Below are 21,783 nucleotides of genomic sequence, written 5' to 3'. Positions count from 1 at the left end.
CTGAGGAACGAGATCAAAAATGTGACTAAGTTAAGCATTTTGAGATGGGAAGACTTTTTTTTTTTTAAAGTTTATTTATTTATTTTAAGAGAGAGAGCGTGCGTGCGCACATGTGAGTGAGAACGGGAGGGGCAGAGAGAAAAGCCCAAGCAGGCTCTGCACTGCCAAGGCAGAGCCCAGTGTGGCTCAAACTCAGAAACCGCAAAATCACGATCTGAGCCAAAATCAAGAGTTGGATGCCCAACTTACTGAGCCACCCAGACACCCTGAGATGGGAAGATTTTATTTATTTTGAGAGAAAGAGTGCACACAGGGAAGGGGCAGAGAAAGAGGGGGAGAGAGAATCCCAAGCAGGCTCCATGCTGTCAGCACTGAGCCCAATGTGGGGCTCAAACTCGCCGACTGTGAGGTCATAACCGGAGCCGAGATCAAGAGTCAGATGCTTAACAGACTGAGCCACCCAGGCGCCCCTTGAGACGGGAAGATTATCCTGGATTATCAGGGTGGCCAAATATAATAATCCCAAGGGTCCTTATAAGAGGGGGTCAGGAGGGTGAGAGTGAAAGGGGATCCAACAATTGAAAGAGTGAGGCAGGTCATAAACTGGAACCTTTAAAAGCTGGAAAACATAAGAAACCAGATTCTCGCTGACAGTTTCTATAAGGAACACACCCCTGTGGAACCAATATCAGACATCTGACCTCTAGAACTTGTAAGATAATGTTTGTGTGGTTTTAAGTCACTAAGTTTATTTGCTACAGCAGCAATAGGAAAGTCATACGTGGCTGCAATTTCAAATTTTGGATTTTGGCCACCCACTCTATCTCTTATGGGGGTAGAGACTGGGATCTCTCAGTCTCAGCTTCTTTTGCAAGATGGTGTTATTTTGTCTCTTCTCTTCTTGCGTAAGCTTTCTCTGCTACCCTTGTCTTCTATGCAAAGTCTTAGCTGTAGCATGCCTGTGGGTTTGGGCTGGTGTGATGGCTGGTCTAGCATGAACCAATTACTCAATTGACTTGGTGTCTTCATAGCTCTTAGATTAAATTTCCTAGAGATTTGATGGTCCTGCTTGGGCTACATGAACAACCCAGATCCAATAATCTATGGCCTGCAGGGTACACATTGTCATCACCTGGTGAAATACTTAGTCCTGAAGACTGGAAAGGAATTACTAACATATCTCAGGTAGCAGGTGAAACGACTGGGTGACAAAGTTGTCAGATGAGACTGTTGCCAGGTGAACTGGGGAGTCCCTGGGTCCTGGAGCCTCGACCCAGCCAGACCCAAAGGAGTTGCCAAAGGTTCTTGGTCTTGTCACAAGAATGAATTCGAGGACAGACACACAGCATAGCAGACAAGTAACACAAGCAGCAAAGTTTATTAAAGCGAAAAGTACGCTTTTGAGATAGGAGACAGGCGAGCTGAAGGGAGGGGAAAGGGGGAAGGGAGGGACACAGAGAAAGAAGGAAAGAGGGAAAGAGAGAGAGAGAAGGGGAGGTTAAGCTGGCCAGTGAGGGAGCTGTGTACGCGGGCGGTCGGGTTTCTATCTTTTATTACAGTGAAGTAGGTGGCAGAATATTTATTACTTGGGTAGTGGTGGGGAAGCAGGGTTTCTGAGCTTTTTCTTCCTGATTTGGCCAAGGGTCTCCTTTCATGGCATCTGCCATCTTGGGCCTGTCTGGTTTGATCCTGCTTCTTGTGGAGTGCTGCCAGGACAGGCCTCTGACCTTCCCCATAGCTGGCCATGACTTCTTCGTTAGTGACCTCCAGGTATCCTGTTAGGAACCTAACAAACTGCCTAACCTACCAAGACGTCCACTTAGCTACTGAAGTCATCCACTGTGATGGCAGCCCTGAAGACAGAGAGGAAGCCAGTAAATGACAGGGGTGACCAGATGGCCAATAGATGCCAGAAACAAGCGTAGGAAGTGGTAGATCCAGTTGGCGTGTATACAGAAAGTTTTTCTTACATATGAGTAGGGAAATAATGATCTACTAATAAAAATAAAAGGTCTTTCACCTTCCATCATCCTGAGTTGCAAGGAGAATTTTGTTTACTGTATAATGGACGTAAGAACAGAGGAAAGGTTTGGGAGAGTAGAGGTACAGTGGAAGACTTAGTTAAGAAAAAGGAAGCCTAGATGAGAAGAAGAAAAATTCTGGAGAATACGTGACAGAAAGGGCTGGTGATCAGGCTGGATATAGCCAGAGACGTTTTATTAGGAAAGTCAAGCACAACAGAAGCTTCTATAATAAAACTTTATGAGGGTTCCTACCTGTAGCAACATATAGGATAAATTTAAAATAGCATGGAATATGAAGCTGTTAGCTCTCTCATAGATAAAGAATTTACATTTTTAATACTCCTTACCCTCAGAAGCAGCCATCACTCACAGAAGATCCAGGAGGCTTGAGGTTGTAATTAGAAGAAATCCCTCAAATTATTTGTACTACGGTTGGAACATGCAGAAATGCAGCTGCAATGAAAGGAATAGAGTTAGGTGTATTTCATAATGCATTTTTAAATTTCCCTGGAGAGCTACAATTTAGCCAGAAGACAAAAATCAAAGCTAAATTAAATACAGTGCTGCTTTCCTAACCAAGGCAAAACAAATGTAAACTGCCTTATCAGGGATGCAAAGGGAGAGAAGTGTGCTTGTGATATTTCCTAGAAATGGAAAAGACAGAAATTGGGCACTTTCCCTGGAGGCCTCTTTTTTCATGAAATTCTTGGCCCTTTGGAGTCTAGCAGAGACTTTCAAGGATAGAAATGTCTTGTTACCTTAGATTGACTACCTCAGTAGAAGTGATGTTTTCTAGGAGTACTTTTAGTTTTATTTCAGGTCTTTCCATCAGTGCTTTTGTTCCCCAACACCCAGAAGTCCTCATTTTATTAAACAAAACCAGCGGTATAGGACTAGGTAATTAAAGGTAAGACTCTGTAAAACTTACCAAAACACAGGGCGTTCAAGAAGGCAGTCTGTGATCGAACGCAAGCGGCCAGGGTTCTCTCTGCAATTCCTTTGGGGCAATTGTATCAGGATCTCCCTCACGTTCAAGTTACAGAAGAGCATAAGGTTATGGCTCTAAGAACTAGGCAAGGCCTCTGTATGAAAGCACTTTCTTGGTTTAGCTGATTCGTGGGAATTTTGCTGCCATTGCCAAGCTGGTAACTTTTTTCCCCTTGTGGTATTGGCCGGGTCTTATGTTCCTATGGATGGAAATCAACCAGGACCAAAATGCTTTTATGTATAGTTCCTAATTGAGATTGTGGAAGGTCTTAAGTCAAACAGGTATGAAGGCTAGGCTTTCTGAGGATGGTGGTGGTGAACCGCAGGGAGGCAGGACCCTCTTTGTGGGACCACTTGCTTTCTCAGGGGTGATTCCTGAAGCTATCTTAAAAGAAAAACTTGAAAAGAATTTATCTTATGTATCTCCACTGTGCTGCAATATCATGAAACTAATATGATACTGTACATCAACTATACTTCACTTAACAAATTTTTAAAATAAATCTCCAACAAATATGGTCAATAACATCTCCCTCTTAGTCGCCTAAGTGCCATAAAGGAATGTGTTACAGCATCCAAAGAAAACTTAAGATACCTAATAGACGTTATATATTTTACCTAACAATAAGAGTTCCAAAATAACAATGCAACATTAGAGCAATACAATTACTGAATAAAGATTTTTTCATCATTCCTTTTGTTTTTGTTCAAGAGTCACCATTGCCTCTCCGTGACAATGTCTGTCCTTATCTGATGACGTTTGGTTCATTTATTTCAGTTTGCTTTGTCGGCATTGCAGCCGCTGATAGTTCAAAGCTCTTACGAGGTGGCTTTCTTTTGTGGCTGTCACCTGCCAGAACAGAGAAAAGTCTACTGTACTTTGAGATGATGTAAAATATTCAAAACCCCGGTCTCCAGAATTCTGCACAACAATCTAATTTCACAATTATATGATCTACTTACATTCTCTAAGGACTGAATACATAATTACAAATACATAATTCCTATGCACACTCTCTGGCTGAATAAGCTAATTCTTCACCCATCATTTAATTTTAGTAATATTAAAACTAATGTACTTTTATATACTGTCATTATTTTAAACATTTGCTAAGTACTACCCTGATTTTTCAAGCTTTTTAAACTTATTTTGCTTTTTGCAAGCTACGATACCATAAATCTTGAAATATATAAGATACTTATACCAACTTAATGTAATGTATTATCATACCAAGGTTTACAGGTTTAAAGGTTTCCCCCAATTCAATTCAGAATACATTTGTCATGTGGAGTACTAAAAAATGTACAAAACTGCTGTATCACTATACTATATGCCTGAAACCAATTGAACACTGTATGTTAATTATATTCAAATTAAAATTTAAAAGTATATGTATATGGGTACAGAAACACCTTAAGTAATAATTATAGAAGCAAAAAATCTGATCAACATTATGAAAAAACAAAACCTGATGAAAAACAAAGAATGCCCCCAATTAGCACTAGCTTGACCACAGTACCAGTTTTTCATTTTTTCAAAAGATTTTGAGAGAGTACCTTTGTACCTTTGTATTTCATATAATTAGCAAAGAATACATGTAAATTCAAAGTCTTTGGTTTTCTCTTTAAATTTTTTTTTAATGTTTATTTATTTTTGAAAGGGAGAGAGAGAGAGAGAGAGACAGAGTGTGAGCAGGGAAGGGGAGAAAGAGAGGGAGACACAGAATCCAAAGCAGGCTCCAGTCTGAGCTGTAAGCACAGAGCCCCACACGGGGCTCAAATTCACAAACCGTGAGATCACGACCTGAGCCGAAGTCAGACGTTCAACCGACTGAGCCACCCAGGTACCCCCAAAGTCTTTAGGTTTTGCCTGAAATGTTCATGAACGAAAATTCATACATATTATATATATGAATATATTAAAAATATATATGAGTATACTTATTTTACTTGTTTAAACACAGGTCCAAAATTTCAGAAATATCTATGGTTTTCATACTACACAAATTCAAATGTCCCAAAGCTAAATACTGATTTCATAAAATACAGAATATATAAAAAGAAAAGATAACAAAAATAATTAGAAAATATCAGTTATTACAACTTTAAACTATATATATCCATAAGGTTCATTCAGAACATTTTCTATAGATTCTCAGCATTTCCAGATAATCTTTGTTCTGGTAGAATCAGCTCACAAAAACAGACAAGTGTCGGTAATGATCTGTTATAACTACAGTCTCATGTTTTACATCACATTTGCATATTTAGCTTTAATACAGAAACCCAAATTCTTGCGCAGATTCACAGGTCATACTTGAAATTTAAAATTCTGCATTCTGTCGTAACTTCACTTAACATCCCAGGAGAAAAACAAACTACATGCTTTAGTTTTTTTCTAGGATCTGAGTTCCTACTGCTTTCAGGGCTTACTCTGGTATTGAAGCAATTTAACAGGTTGAGTCTCAAAAAAAAAAAAAAAAAAAAAAAAAAAAAAAAAAAAAAAAAAAAAAAGGCGGGGGGATTCGTGGGATCCTCAGAGGAGAAACCTATGAAGACACACGGAATGAACGAAGCATACATGCACAACAGAGAAATTACTAAGGTTTATGTGGGCCCTCATTTTCCCACTTTTCCTCAGAAACTACAATTTCCCCAATATAGTCTAGAACTAGCTGTACCTCTTCTGAGAGGGGGTAGGGTTTGGTCTTTAGCTCTTGAGCACGTTTAAATGTACCTAGAAAGGTTTGCTCTCCATCCTCTCCTGGGTTATCTGTGAAGGTGGCAATCAAGGATTTTGCCTTTAACTTAAGTGAGCCTCCTCTTCCCACCTATGTCATCTGGCCAAGACAGGACTGTTCGGGTTTTCTCTTACAGAGGTTCCAGGGAAAACTAATTTAGTTATTTGGGTATGACAGTTCCATCTCCTAACATACTCCTGAGCTCCAGTATCATCATGGTATAATATAAACAGATCCAGGACTGTTTCTTTCCTAACTCTTTCCTAACTCTTGGGCTGAGTCATACCCAGAAAAAAAAGTGAATCTGGGCGAGAGACAAAAACAAGGCCCACCTGAAACAAACAAACAAACAAACAAACAAACAAAAAGACTGACTTCCAGAAATGAGGAAGGGTAACACACACAAATAGATTATGCTCTCCATCTGAAAAGACAGAAAGATTTCCTGAACTCTGCAGTGTCCAGGACAGAGCTCTGCCAGTCCCTCAGCGGCAGAGGACAGAGAAGCATCCAACAGGAAGTTGTCAAGGGATCTTAACAGCATGTGTGTCCTCTGTGTGCATCCAGTACCCACCTCCCCTGACCTCAGGCTCGGGAAACACTCCAGACTATGACAAACTGCTGGGGAAGTAAGAGCAAAGACCACAGATGAAATTTTCTGAACTAGGACTTGCTATTTACTAACAACTCTGCCTAGAGAAAGAAATGAGAGGAATATTTACCAGCCTGAAGTCAGGTGACTAATTCAACTCTGTTCATAATGTATCAGTTTTCTTTATTCATGAGTATTTTCCAAGATCCCAGCTACCTCCAACCCTATCAGAAATTATTTTGAGATCTGGGAGAAATATTCTTAAATAAACTTACATACATTGTAACAGCAATTCAAGAAGTCGGAAAATGGGAGAGCAATAGGAAATTATATCTATATGAAAAAAGATGTTGAGTATATATTTAGAAATCAAGAGGAATCAGAGTAAACAAGGAAAAGCATGCTCATGAAAGCAGATTCACCTACTGGAAAAGGGAGTTACAGCATTCCTTTATTTCTTACTTTCAGAAAGTGACAACTTCTTAGAGTAAGATGGGGAAAGAGGGCTGAATTCCTTCACCCCATTATGAGAAAAATGTATGTATCAGTACACAATGATACACATGCCAAGAGTCAACTTGTTCCAATATTTCAAACTCCCTTTCCTCTTTTTGCTATAATACAACTACCATACCCATTTCTGCCTCTGCTTCCTTGATTGCACATTACAGAAAGTCAATTCTTGTTATATTCTACAAAGTTACCACAAAAACTAACTTAGTGAACATAAACCATTGCTCCAAGAGAAAAAAAAGGGTCATGTTCCCGGAAGCCTCTTGTCACGTTTTTGTCAACTCAATAAAATATATTGCTGATTCATTAACAGTAAACTCATGGCCAAAGCACCATAATTCATGCCTGAACGAAGTTTATTTAATGTAGGTATTTTCCCCTTAAGGAACATCACAGCATTCTTGTGCTTGGGAAAACCAGCTAGCACTTCATTGATTGACTGATTTGTTTTTAAATATCTATTTATTTTTGAGAGAGGTGAGGGAGGGAGGGAGGGAGAGGGAAAGAGAGAGGGAGAGAGGGAGAGAGCGCAAGCATACAAGATGGGGAGGGGCAGAGAGAGAGGGAGACAAGAGGATCTGAAACAGGCTCCTGCTAACTGCAGAGAGCCTGACATGGGGCTCGACCTCATGAACTGCGAGATCATGACCTGAGCAAAAGTCAGACGCTTAACCGACTGAGCCACCCAGGCGCCCCTAGACAGCACCTCAGTATGACAACACTTGGAGGCCATTTTAAATAGCGAAATCACCAACAAAAAGCACAAAAATGAGAAAAAACATAGCACTAAATAGACCAAGTAAAGGACACTTGGTTATATAGTATGAAAGCTGAAACAAGAAGGCACAGTGTTGCCTTATCTGACCTAGCTGGGAACATGTACCTCGAATGACTCAATTTTTTTGCCACTCTGTGGCATCAAAAGCATTGTACTGATTTGAGTCACAAATAAATTTTAGCGAGTAGGCAAATTGGCAAATACAAAATCTGTGAATAATGAGGACTGACTGTACATATGTTTCAATTCCTTCACTATGATTAGAAAGACAGTTCCATCAATAGGGCAGTCACAACCCAGGACTGGGAAGTCAAGAAAAGAAAACCAGATCCTAAATGCTACCTCTAAATTCTCAATTAGGTGGCAACTAAAATGGCTAAGATGTAATAGACATTATTTAAGAAAGAATTGATTTTGCTTTAGTTTTTACTTTATTGTAAAACATGAGATGGGATGGCAGGGCATCTCGGATTGTATTCGCATTCCAACTTAATGAAAACTTACAATTTATCACCTTCCTAAGTAACTGTCAAATTATTCCACAATTAGTTTTATCATCTTTTCAAATCAAACAACTGGATCTACCATTTATACTACCTGTTAATTTCACCTATATGTCTACCATAATAAACCCATTAAAGTACTTAATCTTCCAAATAAAAAAGTTTATAAAATCACATCCACAATAGGTAGCCACCATTCCAGTTTTCTTCCTTTGACTAAATAAACTGAATGCTTAAGATTTTCCACTCTGGGCTCTAGCAATACTTAGTGCTGTACTCTATTCCAGACGTCTTAAATTATAGAAAAAGGAATGTACCCGTTTCGTATTTTTTCAGAGCAGGTCTTAAGGCAAGATCACCTACCATATTAGGTACTTTCTTGTATGGACTACTCTACTGCATGTATCTTAAGTCCATTTTTTAAAAGTCACACATTAACTCATCATTGTATGTTCCATGAGAATAAGAGTTCTCAACCAGGAAATCACCAGAGAGCCTTGGTGTGGGGCAGAGGGGTTGTCAATGAAGGCCCCCATACTGTGAGTTCCAGGATTTGTCTGAAAAGAAAACCATAGCTTTAGCAGATGTGCAAACGGGTCTATGATCCTCCACACCACCAAAATTTTAAGAATCACCTCACTGGATTCTCTTACTTTAAAAAACTTTAATGTATGAGATTGGTCAGTGTAATTTAACATCATTCAGTATCTAATCCTGTTTTCCAAAGTTTTGGCACCTCTAGCAAGTTGTAATTTTATAAGCAGAACCAGACACTTTGATTCTACTTTTGTATTATATCTTAACCCACAGTACTTCACACAATTCATGATTTTAAATAAAGACAAATTAAATCACATCTGAATTTCTAAACTTAAATGTAGTGTGATAGTTATACTTCCAATTGTTTCAAAATTACTGGAAAGCCTCTCATGTTCTTGAAATGAACTTGGCGTAAAAGGCAGCAAAGAGGTCCTTATAAGGAGTGTCTGAATCTGACTTGGTCAATGGTATTCGGCAAAGTCGGCGAAACCTGGGAGAACGCAGCAGCAAGTTCTGTGAAAGGCCCATGAAGCTGGAGCACAACCAGTAGAGGACAATGGACTGTAAAGAGAAGAAAGGACGTGAACGTTAGTGCTTCTCCATTCTCCAAGAACACTGATGTCCAGAGACAGACAGGCAATAAAAAAGGAAAATTACAATCTCTGTAAATAGCAGTGCAAATAGCAGTGCACCAGACTGAGCAAGACCTGTAGCGGCTATTAGATACCTGTCATGAATCTAGTAAGTAAGAAAGGAGGCTGAAAGGACCAAAAAGTGAAAAGAAAGCAAAAGGAGAGGTATTCATGATAGAAAGTGGGTGACAGAGAGCATCTCCCAGGCAGAGATTCAAGACAGATGTCACCTCCCTTCTTTGGCAATACAGCACACTTTTCCCCCAACAAGAGTCCTGACAAGCTGCTGTACTGGAGGTAGGGTACTGTGGGGCACAGCCATTCAGGCTCCCTGGATCCCATTTCCCTCCACACAGTGATCTATCGTCTATAAATAATGTCCCCAGTAATCAGTTTCTTAGTCAGGAATGTAGCATCTTAGCCTTTGTCAGAGACAGTCTCTCTTCCACTTTCTCTTGTACTTCCATCCAGGGTGACTTATTTAGGTCAAGGGCTAAGTTCTGTAGCCTCTCAAAATATTCCCATACATACATCCCTGTTCCAAACTTTTCTTTGGCATCAGAATGTGATCAGGCTCCAGGGGCATGACCCCATGGTGGTTTAGTCCAGGTCCCGGAGTAGAACTGCCTGACTCTGAATTCCATTTATTTGACTTTGGGGAAGTTATTTTCCTTCTGTTTCAGTTTCCTCATCTATAAAATGGGAACTGAACTATACCTACTTCAGAAGGTTGCTGGGGGGGAAAAAATGTGATAACTTACAGAGACTGCTAAGCACAGTAGGTGACCTACCTGCCTTTGTTCCAAAGTAAATTCTTAGGGGCAGAACGTAATACATCCTCAAAGGAGATTGGCATAGTAGTTATGAGCAGGAGCCAAACTGCCTGGATGTGCCTTAGATACTTAAGAGATGTTAAGTATCACTTAATAAATGAGTGACCTTGGGTGAGTTACTTACCCTCTCTGTGCCCGTTTCCTCATCACTAAAGTGGAGATTATAATGGCACCCACTTCAGTGCACACTGGATGAATTATACGAGCTAAAATATGTAAGCCATTTAAAACAGTGCCTGGCACAAGGTCAATATCAAATAAATACTGGCAATCATCATCATCTGAACTTACCCAGGACACAAAAACTACCCTGAAATTGCCTACTAAGAATAATTCTTCCTTAGTAATAAACTTCTCTTTTTTAGCTGGGTATACTGCTATCTTAAAAAAAAAAAAAAAAAAAAGACTACTTGCCAGCCTCTTCTGCAATTAGGTTATGACCCATGTAAGTCAGACGTAAGCACAAGTGTTGGGTGTGACTTCTGGCAAGGCTCCTTAAAGAGGATAACTGCACTTGAAGCACCCTTTTACCAATCCTGCAAGATAAGCTCCAGCAGCCATCATGACCATCCCGTGGCCTTACAGATAGAAATTACAGGCTGTGGATGATGGAACACAGGGAGAGAAGGCGGATGGGTTTCTCCTATCTTCACGCAGCTGCTATACCAGCTCTACCCCAAACTGCCTAACTCTGAATTTCCTATATTGGAGAGAATAAACTTTTGGGTACTTAAGACATTGCTTTGTAGATCTGTCACCCATTTCAAACCCAATCCCTCACGGAAAACTCACTGCTCCTATCTTATTTGACCAGGGAGTTTCCTTAGTTATAACTGGTATTATTTTCCCCCAGAAATGCGATGACTCTGTACTATTCTATTTTCACAGGGTATTTTACAACATTACTATTACATGAAAAGTACCATAATAAGCACTTGTTGCTATTTCATTACTTCTCACAGACATTACGATGTCTATTTTAGAAATGTGGAGACTTACTTATTTTACACAGGATTAGTGACAGTATTATGGCCAAGGGACAGCTTTAAAAATACATTTTTGATGCTAAAAACATACCGGTTCAGATTCTTAGGATAATGAAGTACTTTCATATATGCAGATATAACTTTACATACCACCCACAAATGACTTCTACTTCATGGTCTATGTGTTGGCCCTCAGCAAAGACAGAGATAATGCCAAATACAGCTTTTGCCCTCTTTGCACTAAAGTTTCATTGGGAAATAAACAAAGGCTGAAAATAGGAAATAACTGCAAACGTTAACTATTTTTTTCCATTTCTATCAGAGTGTAATGACATGTAAATGGGGACAGATGTACCTATCCCACTGAATTTTTATGAGGTTAAGCGATATTATATATGAGCCATTATGGACTCAGCATGAAGTTTTGTTTCTTTTTTAAGAGCTAAATTCCTTGGCCCAGTCTATGTAGACAGAAGGAATTCAATATTTCAACTAATTAAACAGAGCAAATACTATGTTCACAGCGCTGTGTAAGACTGAAAAAAAAAAAGAAACAGAGTTGACAGCTAACTCACTTTCACACAGAGGAAGATTAACCAACCCAAGAAATATTCGAGTGTCACTTGGTGATAGATTAATTACTACAGAAACCTGGAAACCAGTAAGGGACTTAGTCAAATGAAGCTCAATAGAAGAGGATGAATCCTGGGGCACCTGGATGGCTCAATCAGTTAAGTGTCAGACTTCGGCTCAGGTCATGATCTCATGGTTCATGAGTTCGAGCCCTATGTGGAGCTCTCTGCTGTCAGAGCAGAGCCCATTTCAGATCTCTCTTCCTCTCTCTCAAAAATAACTAAACATTAAAAAAAAGAGGCAGAATCCTAGCCAGTGTAAGCTATGCACAGAGAGGATTTAGCACACTACCCACAATGCCGGTGCTTACTCACTGAAGGTACTGTCGCAGCAACTGGAATCATCAACACTGACACTGCACGAACGAAGTACGTAATATACGTCTGAAAACGAGACATTCCAGTTTTTTGCAGAGCAAAAATCTGAGAGAGTAGAATATAAACACACACAATGAGTATTAAGCATATTAAATTAGACAAGCTTTAAAATACAACCTGATTTTTGACTGACCTCCACCTACATATATTTTAATAGAAGCAAAAAAGTTAAAAATAAAACACTGATAAATGTATATAGTTGATCATCTGTGTTTTTTTTTTTAAAGATTGTAAGACTGAAAGTCCTTTCAAGATAGGTACTATGTATGAATCACTACCCTTGTTTTGGCACCTACATACAGTGCCTGGCATAAAGAAGGAACTTAATAGGTACTTCAAAGGTTTGTAATCTGGCTCCATGGAATAAGGGGAGAACCAGGCTAGGAAAAGCAGTTATGATTTATGAATTACTTAAGAGGCAGCATAGTGTAATAACTGCGAACACAGAATCTACATCCAAACTGTCTAGATTCATGTGAACAGCCCTGCATTTAGTGGTTATGTGACTTTGTACAAGTTACTTAACCTTTCTGTACCTCACTTTCTCTAACTTAAAACAGGGGTAATATTAGTAGCTACATCACAGGATTATTCTAAGAATTAAGTAAGTTAATTCATGTAAATTGCTTACAACAGTGCCTGCCACATGGTGTATATTAAGTAAGAATAAATTTTCTTGGGGTGTCTGGGTGTCTCAGTTGGTTGAGCATCCGACTCATGACTTCAGCTCAGGTCATGGTCCCAGGGTCATGAGATCATTGCATTGGGCTCCGCATGGAGCGTTGAGCCTGCATAAGACTCTCTTTTCTCCCTCTGTCCCTCTCCCCGGTTCGCACTCTCCCTCCCTCTCTCTAAAATTAAAAAAATAAAAAATAAGTTTTTTTAAACTTATATATACCGGGTCATTCGTCACTAAAAGGAAAGACTAAGGATTGACATTAATTCACTGTGACCTTGTGTTTACCACTTCTTTCGTTCTAACAAATATTTACTAAGTACCAACCACATTCATAGGATTGTGCTAGGTGATCTTAGGAAAACACTTAGACTACACATGGAGTCTTTTCTCAAGAAATTTTAACCCAAGACATTAGAGTACCATCATTTTAGGATGGTATTTTAGATTCCCCAAACAGAGACCAGTGACAGGTCTGTGAGATCTCAACTGAAGTTCTAAAGATCATTTCTAAGGTTTGTTCCAGTTCAAAGAGACTATGTCCTACTCAAAGTCTGAGAATAGCTCCTCATACAACTAAAAGCTTGCTTTCCCTAAACTGCTGAGTAACACAGCATGGGATAAAGGTGAGACATAGTTGACAATTCATATTTTGTATATCTGTATTTTTCCACTCCATCATATAAAGCTAAGTTCTAACTTTTCTAGGGTCATACAGCTAAAAAATGACAATCAGATATGGTGTTTCCTGCTTACAAATTTACATTTTAAATATATACACAAATTGCCAACCTACTGGAAGAATAAAACCAGACTGATAAGTATCTTAATTACTCTCTTTACCAAAAACTAATCACAAAATTGTATGTATTAGATTCAGATCATTGTAAAGGTGAAAGAGACTTTGGAAGTGTTCTAATTCAGCTCCTCCATTTTAATTATAAGCATGTGGCCCCCCAGAGAGATTAAGGAACTGGCTTAAAACAGACAGAGTTTGCCAATGTCTGATCTATGACCAGAAACCAAGGAATCTCAATTCTAGCTCAGAGCTATCACCAACAATTCAAATGGTGCAACAGCAACAAAAATCTCAATGATTCCAATGGCAAACAAATCTCATTTAAAACCACTGACCTCCACTATTAGTAAATTGATGACACCAACAGAGATAGGCAGAATCCAAGTGGAATCTAGTGCAGTGAGGTCATGAAACCACAGGATCCCATCATTAGCCAACTGTTCCTGAACAGAAAAACCTGCTAAAACAGTTTCATAAATAAAACATAGCAGGAAGAAATACACAAGACATAAGTAGTCTAATTCAAATAAGGGGTCTTTCACACTGAAGACATGTATTGCTTTCATTCGTTTTCATTCCACAACATAAACTAGTCCTTCCTGTGCTGAGAAAGCTCTCTGTAGCAAACAGTTGTAGGAGCATAGAGTAGCAGCACTCTTTCAGACTTGTGTTTGTATAATTATTTGTCCATAGGCTACTTTCTTTCTGTTCAGATTACTTTCTGGTTAGAAATGCCTTTAAATGAAAGTAAAAAATACATGCTTTCATTATACGGTTTCTTAATTAATGTTTACATTCATAACTGTGAAAACTTTTCTGATCTCTTAATTTTATAAACAGAAGAAATTCTTGGCCAGAAAACGTAATCATGGAATTATAACACTAAATTTATTATGACTTCCATGAAGAAGTACAGTTGACCCTTAAACAACTCAGGGCTTAGGGGTGCCGACCCTCCGAGCAGCTGAAAATCTGTGTATAACTTTTGGCTCTCCAAGAACTTAACTATTGAAAGCCTATTGTTGTCTGGAAGCCTTACCTATAACCCAAGTATCATATACTGAATTCTTACAATAAAGCTAGAGAAAAGAAAACGTTATTAAGAAAATCATAATGAAAAGAAAATACATGTATGGTGCCGTACTGTAAAAAACCCACCTATAAGTGGATCTGCCCAGTTCAAACCTGTGTTGTTCAAGGGTCAATTCTATTACTATTGTCCTTTCTATATTCATTTGTTTTCTCAACATGGCTAGTTAGCTAATACGTGATATTTTAAAACCTATACCCTTGTAAGAAAGATGGTGACAATATACTAATTATAAAAAGTATAGGGATTTTTCACATTTTGTTTTTGTTTTTTGAGTACAAAAACATTGTTAGAGAACTTATTTGGGGGAAAGAGACTTCTATAATAACTACCTTCTGAATGTGTTGCTCCTGTGCTAAAATTCCGGAGGGCAATGGACATGAAGATCCACATTGGAAACTGAATCCAGACCAACACAGTGGCTTTGAAAGGGTGGCAGTTGTCCCGAACATACAGCTCTGAAACAAGCCTCCGCATATTCTTTAGATAAGTGAGTCTAGTTTGAAGGAAGAGGGAAAAAAAGGGAAAGGAGAAAATGTCATTTGACTAACATTGCTTCATACCCATAGTACAAACACACCCATGTTGTGGTTATTAGCTTAAGTTTTGTGCAGGATTTTTAGTTCTCATAGGCTATATTAAGGGGTTGCCTAACAAAAGGCAAATAAGGCCTTTTACTGAAAATTCTCTAGCAATGTACACAAATTATATAACAATCTGATAAATCTGACATTGTCGGATTATAAGCTTTGTCTCTGATGGTCTTTGGCCAATTAGGTTTTAACAAGTGAAATTTCACTACTGACATGGTCTGACCAGTCTGTACCAGAAATTCTAAAGGTGAAAGCACATTTAACTAAAATCCCTCCATTCCAGGCAAGCTCAATTACTTGATCTCTGAATATACCTTTTATAGCAATGTGCTTCTGTAATATGTAACAGGTTCTTGACCTGTTAAAATGGTCTCCATTCTTCAATCCTTTTTCTTTTTAATTTTTTATTAACGTTTATTTATTATTGAGAGACAGAGAGACAGAGCATGAACATGGGAGGGGCAGAGAGAGGAGACACAGAATCCAAGGCAGGCTCCAGGTTCTGAGCTGTCAGCACACAGCCTGACGCAGGGCTCAAATTCACAAACTGAGATCATGACCCGAGCAGAAGTCGGACGTGTAACTGACTGAGCCGCCCAGGTGCCCCTCAATTCTTTCATGAAGATTTTCTTCATGTTTCTCTGTTAATCCTATTAGTTACTCCTGCTCTTGCCTTAAGTCCCACTTTCTAGATCAAAGTCTCCTTGAAGGTCAACTGTTGGGTCTTACTCATCTCTAATTCTCTTGTAGCAGGTTTTTGTACAAGGTAGACATTTAATACGCTTGAAGGTAACACAATTATAGTGTAGTATTACATTAAGACAGTACACAGATATCCCAGGCTTTGTAATTTAGACTCTGCCTACGGTTTGAACTTTATTTTTTGTTACTCTTTTACACACACCTATATATTCTGGTGCCTAAATGACATAGGCTATCCAATATATCAGACTTCTACATCAGCATGCTTTTGGAAGTCATTAAATCATCTTCGTGGACAGTCCACTTACCTGGCTATCCACCTGACAAACTCACTTTTACCCTTCAAGACTCAGTTCCATTGAAAATGCAGGAAACCCTCAGATGTGTCTTTCTAGAAAGTCATCTATCTGTGTGAAGATGTATCTGGAAAATCATTCTGCCAGTACTGCATAAGCAAGGTATCAGGCTTGTCTAGGCTGCATTTATAACTCAGATGAGCAGCTATGAATCTGTTATTTTGGCCTAGATTTGTTGTCCTTAGATTTCTCTGATCAATAAAACTTAAACACTGTTAAGTTTATCAAGTAAAGATATTAAGCTACCACAATGATTTTTTTAAATGTCAGGTCTTTCTGTGGCACCTGGGTGGCTCAGTCGGTTGAACATCTGGCTCTTGATTTCAATTCAAGTCATGACCCCAGGGTTGCAGGATCCAGTCCCGAGTCAGACTCTGCACTGCGTGTGGAGCCTGCTTGAGACTCTCTCTCTCCCTCTGCCCCTCTCCCCTGCTTGCTCTCTCTCTCTCTGAAATAAAAATAAATGGCAGGTCTTTCCAAATTTTCAACACTAAGTGAAGAGGGAAGCAATTTCATGTTGAAAATAGTAGGCAAATGTCTACCCATATAGGTAAAAATATATGAACAACCATATATACATCATATACTCATAATAAAAACCCTTATTTTTCTCATTGCTGTGAACCGGTGAACACTTAGTCTAGTAAAGACCAGAATTTGACTAAGTAGTAACTTAGGCTGACTGAAGCAGGACTTAGAAGTTCTCAGTGGCTGAGTGCAGGCATAGAATTGCAGCCCATTCAAGCACTTTCTAAGGGCTAAGAGCCCAGGCAGACAACTACACAGGGTAACCACAGTGGACAGACAGCACCTTGGCTATCTAATTTCTTCTAACCTGGCATTCACACATTCACATTTTCTACCTCCCCCTTCTTGTGGGTTATTGTCTGCTGTACCTTTCTTTCCAAAACAGTCAAGTGTATAAATATTCTGTATCATTTGCTGACTAAACTTCCAACAGACTGGTACGGTACCTTCATCCTGTGAAGCCTTCCCTGACTTTCCATGATGACCGAACTTGTACATAACCTTTTTTATAATTGTTACGTCATTATTTGATTATCGGTCTTTTTCAGGAGGCTGGAGTCCCTCAAGAAGGAACTTGCTCTTTGTTTCTCTACTTCTTGCTTTCAGTCCACTATATAAAACTGTCATACCACACAAACACATTAAAATATTAAAGAGTGAAAGAACTACTTTGCTGCTACAGCTACAGAATACTCAAACCTCTAATTAACATAATCACAGACACAATTTGGGGATGTATGTAAGTGTATGTATATATATACATACACATGTAGGTCTATATGCACAGAATTAGCTCACCTTGCAGCTCTTTTGGACCATTTCAACTGATTTGCACGAACTGCAATTTCTTGGTTAAGATGCCTTGCAATGTTTTTTATTTCTGGCTGCAAATTTTCCACCTAGCTAAAGAAAACGTAGAATTTGTTATGAGCACATAAAGGATCTTATCCATAACCACTCATAATATTCCTCTAACTCACTCAGAAATGTGGTTTACTGATCATCTCAAGAAAATTTAAGTCTAAGCAGAAGATGTTAATTTGCTTAAGAAATCTTCAGTTACAACCAAATTTCAAATTCCAGCTCATACTCTTAGCCATGTGATTTCAGGCAAGTTACTTAAGCTGTAAAACCCTGTTTCCTCATAATATAAAATGTTTAACAACACCTACCTCACAGAATTATTATAAGGATTAAATAAGAACTGAATCCTAGAATGTTTCACCCCTGGATTTTCCAATAATGTAAACTGAGAAAACAGAAGTCTATTAATTAAGAGTCTTTAATACGCTCTGTGACAGCGACAGAGCCACAAAAAGTTTGTATTTATTTCTGTTCTGTGTTAATTCTGTACAGCACGTCACTGTCTTAATGGTGATAATTTCCTTTGTTTCCGGGTCTCCACATCCTCAATAATTATTTGAAAACACGTTAAGACATTATTTTTGAAGTTTCCCATTTGAATAATATTTTGCTTTCAAAGCACTTTAACCTACAGTATTTGATTTGATATCATAACACTGTGAAGTAGGCCAGGAAGGCATTACTACCTGATTCCACAGAAAAAAGAACGAAACACTGAAGGTCAAGTGGCTGCGACTAACCCGAGTTGTAGGCAGCACGGCCTGAATAAGGAATCAAGTTTGCAAATCGCTAGTTTAGTAGTTGTTTTCAATAAGGTGAACTGGAATACTCGGAGACAAAAGATGCTGCAGGCATACAGGCTACTACAACCTTTAAGACGGCAAATTTACAGGTTTCTCCACACAACTTCTTCTGCTAATTCTTTTACTTCTCTCATTCTCTAGCAGCAAGCAGCAGCAACCACTTGGGCTTGGAGCACAAACCCAGCAGGGTAAACGACATGACAAGTACACATATCACCAGACATCTCTCAATTCCATATCCAGTGCTAGTTAAATTTCTTAGCAAAGAAGGCGGTCACGATGATTTACATTAAGCACTCCGGCGGCAGCCAGGGATTTTAAGCCCCCGGTAGACGTCTACCACCCTTCACCGCCGAAGCTGATGCGCAGGGTGCAGGTGGCCCTCACCTTGGCCAGGATGTAGTGCTGGTAGGCGGCCAGGGGTAGAGTGACGGCGCCGCGCAGAGCCACGGTGGTGAGGCCGATGCAGGCCCACCAGGGCAGACCCGTGGCGGTGTGCACGCCGAGTAGCACCTCCTCCGCGCCTTGCACCGGCGCCGACGTGGCCAGAGCCTCGTACCAGCTGCCAGGGCCGCCAGAGCCCACTGCAGAGACTGACGCCACGGCCCAAGCGGGCAGAGCAGAGTGCTTAATGCCGCCCGTCGAGGTTGGCGCAAGAGGCGGGACCCGGACTCCTAACTGCAGTGCAGGCAGCGGCCGCAGCCACCTACCACCAAGCCGGCACAGCATGTGGGCGCCGGGGCTGAGCTAAAACACGGGCATCAGAGGTTAGAATCGGGCTACGATCCGCGGCACCTAGACCGCCAAGCGCACGCGCCGGAAACCCAAGGCGAAAAACGGGCGCTCGCTGCACTACTATTGACCTTCCCGTTCAAGCCAGTGACGTCTTGCGTCGCACTGGGGATGACGCAGGAGGTAGGAAAGTCCCGCCTTTCCCACGCGGCACCGGGCAGGCCTCCTGCGCAGACACAAAACTTTCCCGCTGCTGGCTTGGAGCGCCTCAGACGCTGGACCGGAATTGTAGAGCCGGGGGCGGGGCCTGCTGCCCTGGGCGGGACCCGGCTCTCTCTAGGCGCCCTCGCCTTTTAAGTCGGTGTAAGGCGTGAGCCTTTCCATTCCTTTACACTTTAGCAGGTTTTTTGTGTTTGTTTGTTTGTTTGTTTGTTTGTTTTTTAACGTTTATTCACTTTTTTGAGAGACAGAGTGCGAGCAGGGCAGGGGCAGAGAGAGAGGGGTACACAGAATCCGAAGCAGGCTCCAGGCTCTGAGCTGTCAGCACAGAGCCTGATGGGAGGCTTGAACTCACAAACCAGGAGATCACGACCTGAGCCCCGTTGGACACTTAACGGACTGAGCCACCCAGGCGTCCCTATTCTTTTTCACTTTCAAACCGATTGTGTGATTTTAGTGGAAAGACTGGGTGGGTGGTTTTTGTGACCAGAGAGGGTAGTCCCCCACCTCTTTACGTGCAACCTGATTGCTTCTGCTACTTACTGAAATAGATTATACTGCCGAAATGCCTGCTTGGAGAAAGGCATGTGTTTCTGGCTGACCCTGAGTTTCAATGAGCATCCATTACGTACTAGGCATAGTTCTATCTACAGTATAAAGATTTAATTGGTTTACCTGTTCCAATTAACATTTTCAAGCCCAACTGCAAACTGAGTGTCATTTTATCTTCCATTATAAAGAGCAAAACTTTATTAAGACAGTCTCATTACTTAAGAGGGGTTATCACTGGCAGCACGGTGTATTCTTTACTAGTTTACATGTATCCTATAGAAACGTTCAAGAGCCTCAACAGTAACATTGTGTCTTCGGGTTAAAAGGAATAGGCTAAATCTACACGGACTAGTTTTTAGTTTTGTGTTCCTGACAACAGTACACACAAACTGGAATGACGCGAAGGAGTTTACTCACATAGGGGTTACTCCTAGTCCTAGGCCCCAAATTGTGTTGTGTAGAGTAAAATGTTGGTTAAAACAAGCCTCCAACAAATGTTGGGGTAATGTCAAACTGCAGTTACAAATTTTGCACCTACATGAATTTTGAAATGTTTCAACACACAAATCCCAACTTATGCTATATGTACATGTTCCTTTTTAAAATTTTTTAAAACTTGTTTATTTATTTATTTAGACAGAGAGAGGGAGTGCGAATGGGGCAGAGAGAAGGAGAGAGAGAATCCCAAGCAGGCTCCACACTGTCAGCACAGAGCCGATGCGGGGCTCAAACTCACAAACTGGGAGATCATGACCTGAGCCAAAGTTGGATGCTTAACTGACTGAGCCACCCAGGCGCCCCTAAGATGTTCCTTTTTGAAAGGAAAAACAACAACAAAAAAAAACTAAGGTACCACTCTACTTAAGGTAAATAAGAAACAACTGGTTGCTACTCACTACTGATTTTAAGTGGAAACGAATTTTAAATGGAAATATCTTCACCTAAAGATTGTGGGAATAAAGAAGCAAATTCTATGATGCTGCGTTCCTCTCCTTCCAGAGAACTGATGTCATTGGAAATTGGTCCTTCCACAGTAGCACTTAAGCTAGGTACTCTGACCTTTTAATATGCAGGAGACACGGAGTTGATGAGGTCCACCTTTTCGGATACATATTGGTGTCACATATTCTCACTTTAAAGTGTTGCTACTGTAAGCTTCAATATTGTGATCTAAATAAAATTTATGGATATTTTTCTACTAATTTCACATATACTAACATTCATTTATTAGAGGTGATCGAAACTTATCTACTTGGTAAAGCATGTTGGGGCGGGGGAAGTATTTGTCGATTATAAAGCCCAATACAGGAGTTCCTGCTGGCTCAGTCCGTGGAGTGTACAACTCTTGATTTCCGGGTTGTAAATTCAAGCCCCACATTGGATGTAGAGATTACGTAAAAAATAAAATCTTAAAAAAAATAAAATAAAATAAAAAGCCCAATACAAAAGTAGAGTGTTAGCACTGATGTGTATGTATGTACTGGTTATCCAACACTGTGGTAACTTGTATCTTTTGAGTTGCAGAATACAGTATGAAATGACCATACAAACACCTAGCAAACCAAATGAAATCTTGTCAATTCTAACACTGCAAATGAACTTGCACAACATACCAGAACACTTTTTAAAAGTTCAACATTTATAATTAGCTTATAATTAGCCTATAATATTCTTGTCTTCACTATGTCACACACTATTTTTTTTAACTTTAAGCTCCTTAAAAACAGACT

At 39.9% G+C, this 21,783-nt stretch overlaps 1 protein-coding gene across 6 annotated transcripts in view; it reads right to left on the bottom strand.

Annotated features, from left to right (window-relative positions):
• LOC102951587 (cytochrome c oxidase assembly protein COX18, mitochondrial) overlaps positions 1-19,596 on the bottom strand; it is a 46,793-nt gene extending 27,197 nt beyond the window's left edge. Inside the window, exons 1-8 of one of the 6 annotated variants that reach the window (XR_006216945.1) lie at positions 18,938-19,596; positions 17,682-17,782; positions 15,037-15,200; positions 13,950-14,074; positions 12,073-12,184; positions 8,502-9,239; positions 2,953-3,861; positions 2,372-2,477 (exon numbers count right to left, since the gene is read on the bottom strand). Coding sequence is in view for 1 of the 6 variants with exons in the window: in XM_007086934.3 (XP_007086996.1) it covers positions 9,066-9,239; positions 12,077-12,184; positions 13,950-14,074; positions 15,037-15,200; positions 17,682-17,782; positions 18,938-19,279 (1,014 nt within the window). In the remaining 5 variants the exon portion in view is untranslated. Of the gene's footprint in view, positions 1-2,371; positions 2,478-2,952; positions 3,862-7,513; positions 9,240-12,072; positions 12,185-13,949; positions 14,075-15,036; positions 15,201-17,681; positions 17,783-18,937 lie in introns of those variants that run through there. The other 5 variants (XR_006216944.1, XR_006216943.1, XR_006216947.1 and 2 more) reach the window with 5 other exon arrangements.
• Positions 19,597-21,783: the final 2,187 nt, after the last annotated feature.

Source organism: Panthera tigris, chromosome B1 (assembly GCF_018350195.1).
Source record: "Panthera tigris isolate Pti1 chromosome B1, P.tigris_Pti1_mat1.1, whole genome shotgun sequence".
Lineage (NCBI taxonomy): Eukaryota > Metazoa > Chordata > Mammalia > Carnivora > Felidae > Panthera > Panthera tigris.
This window is presented reverse-complemented; position numbering and strand designations above follow the sequence as displayed.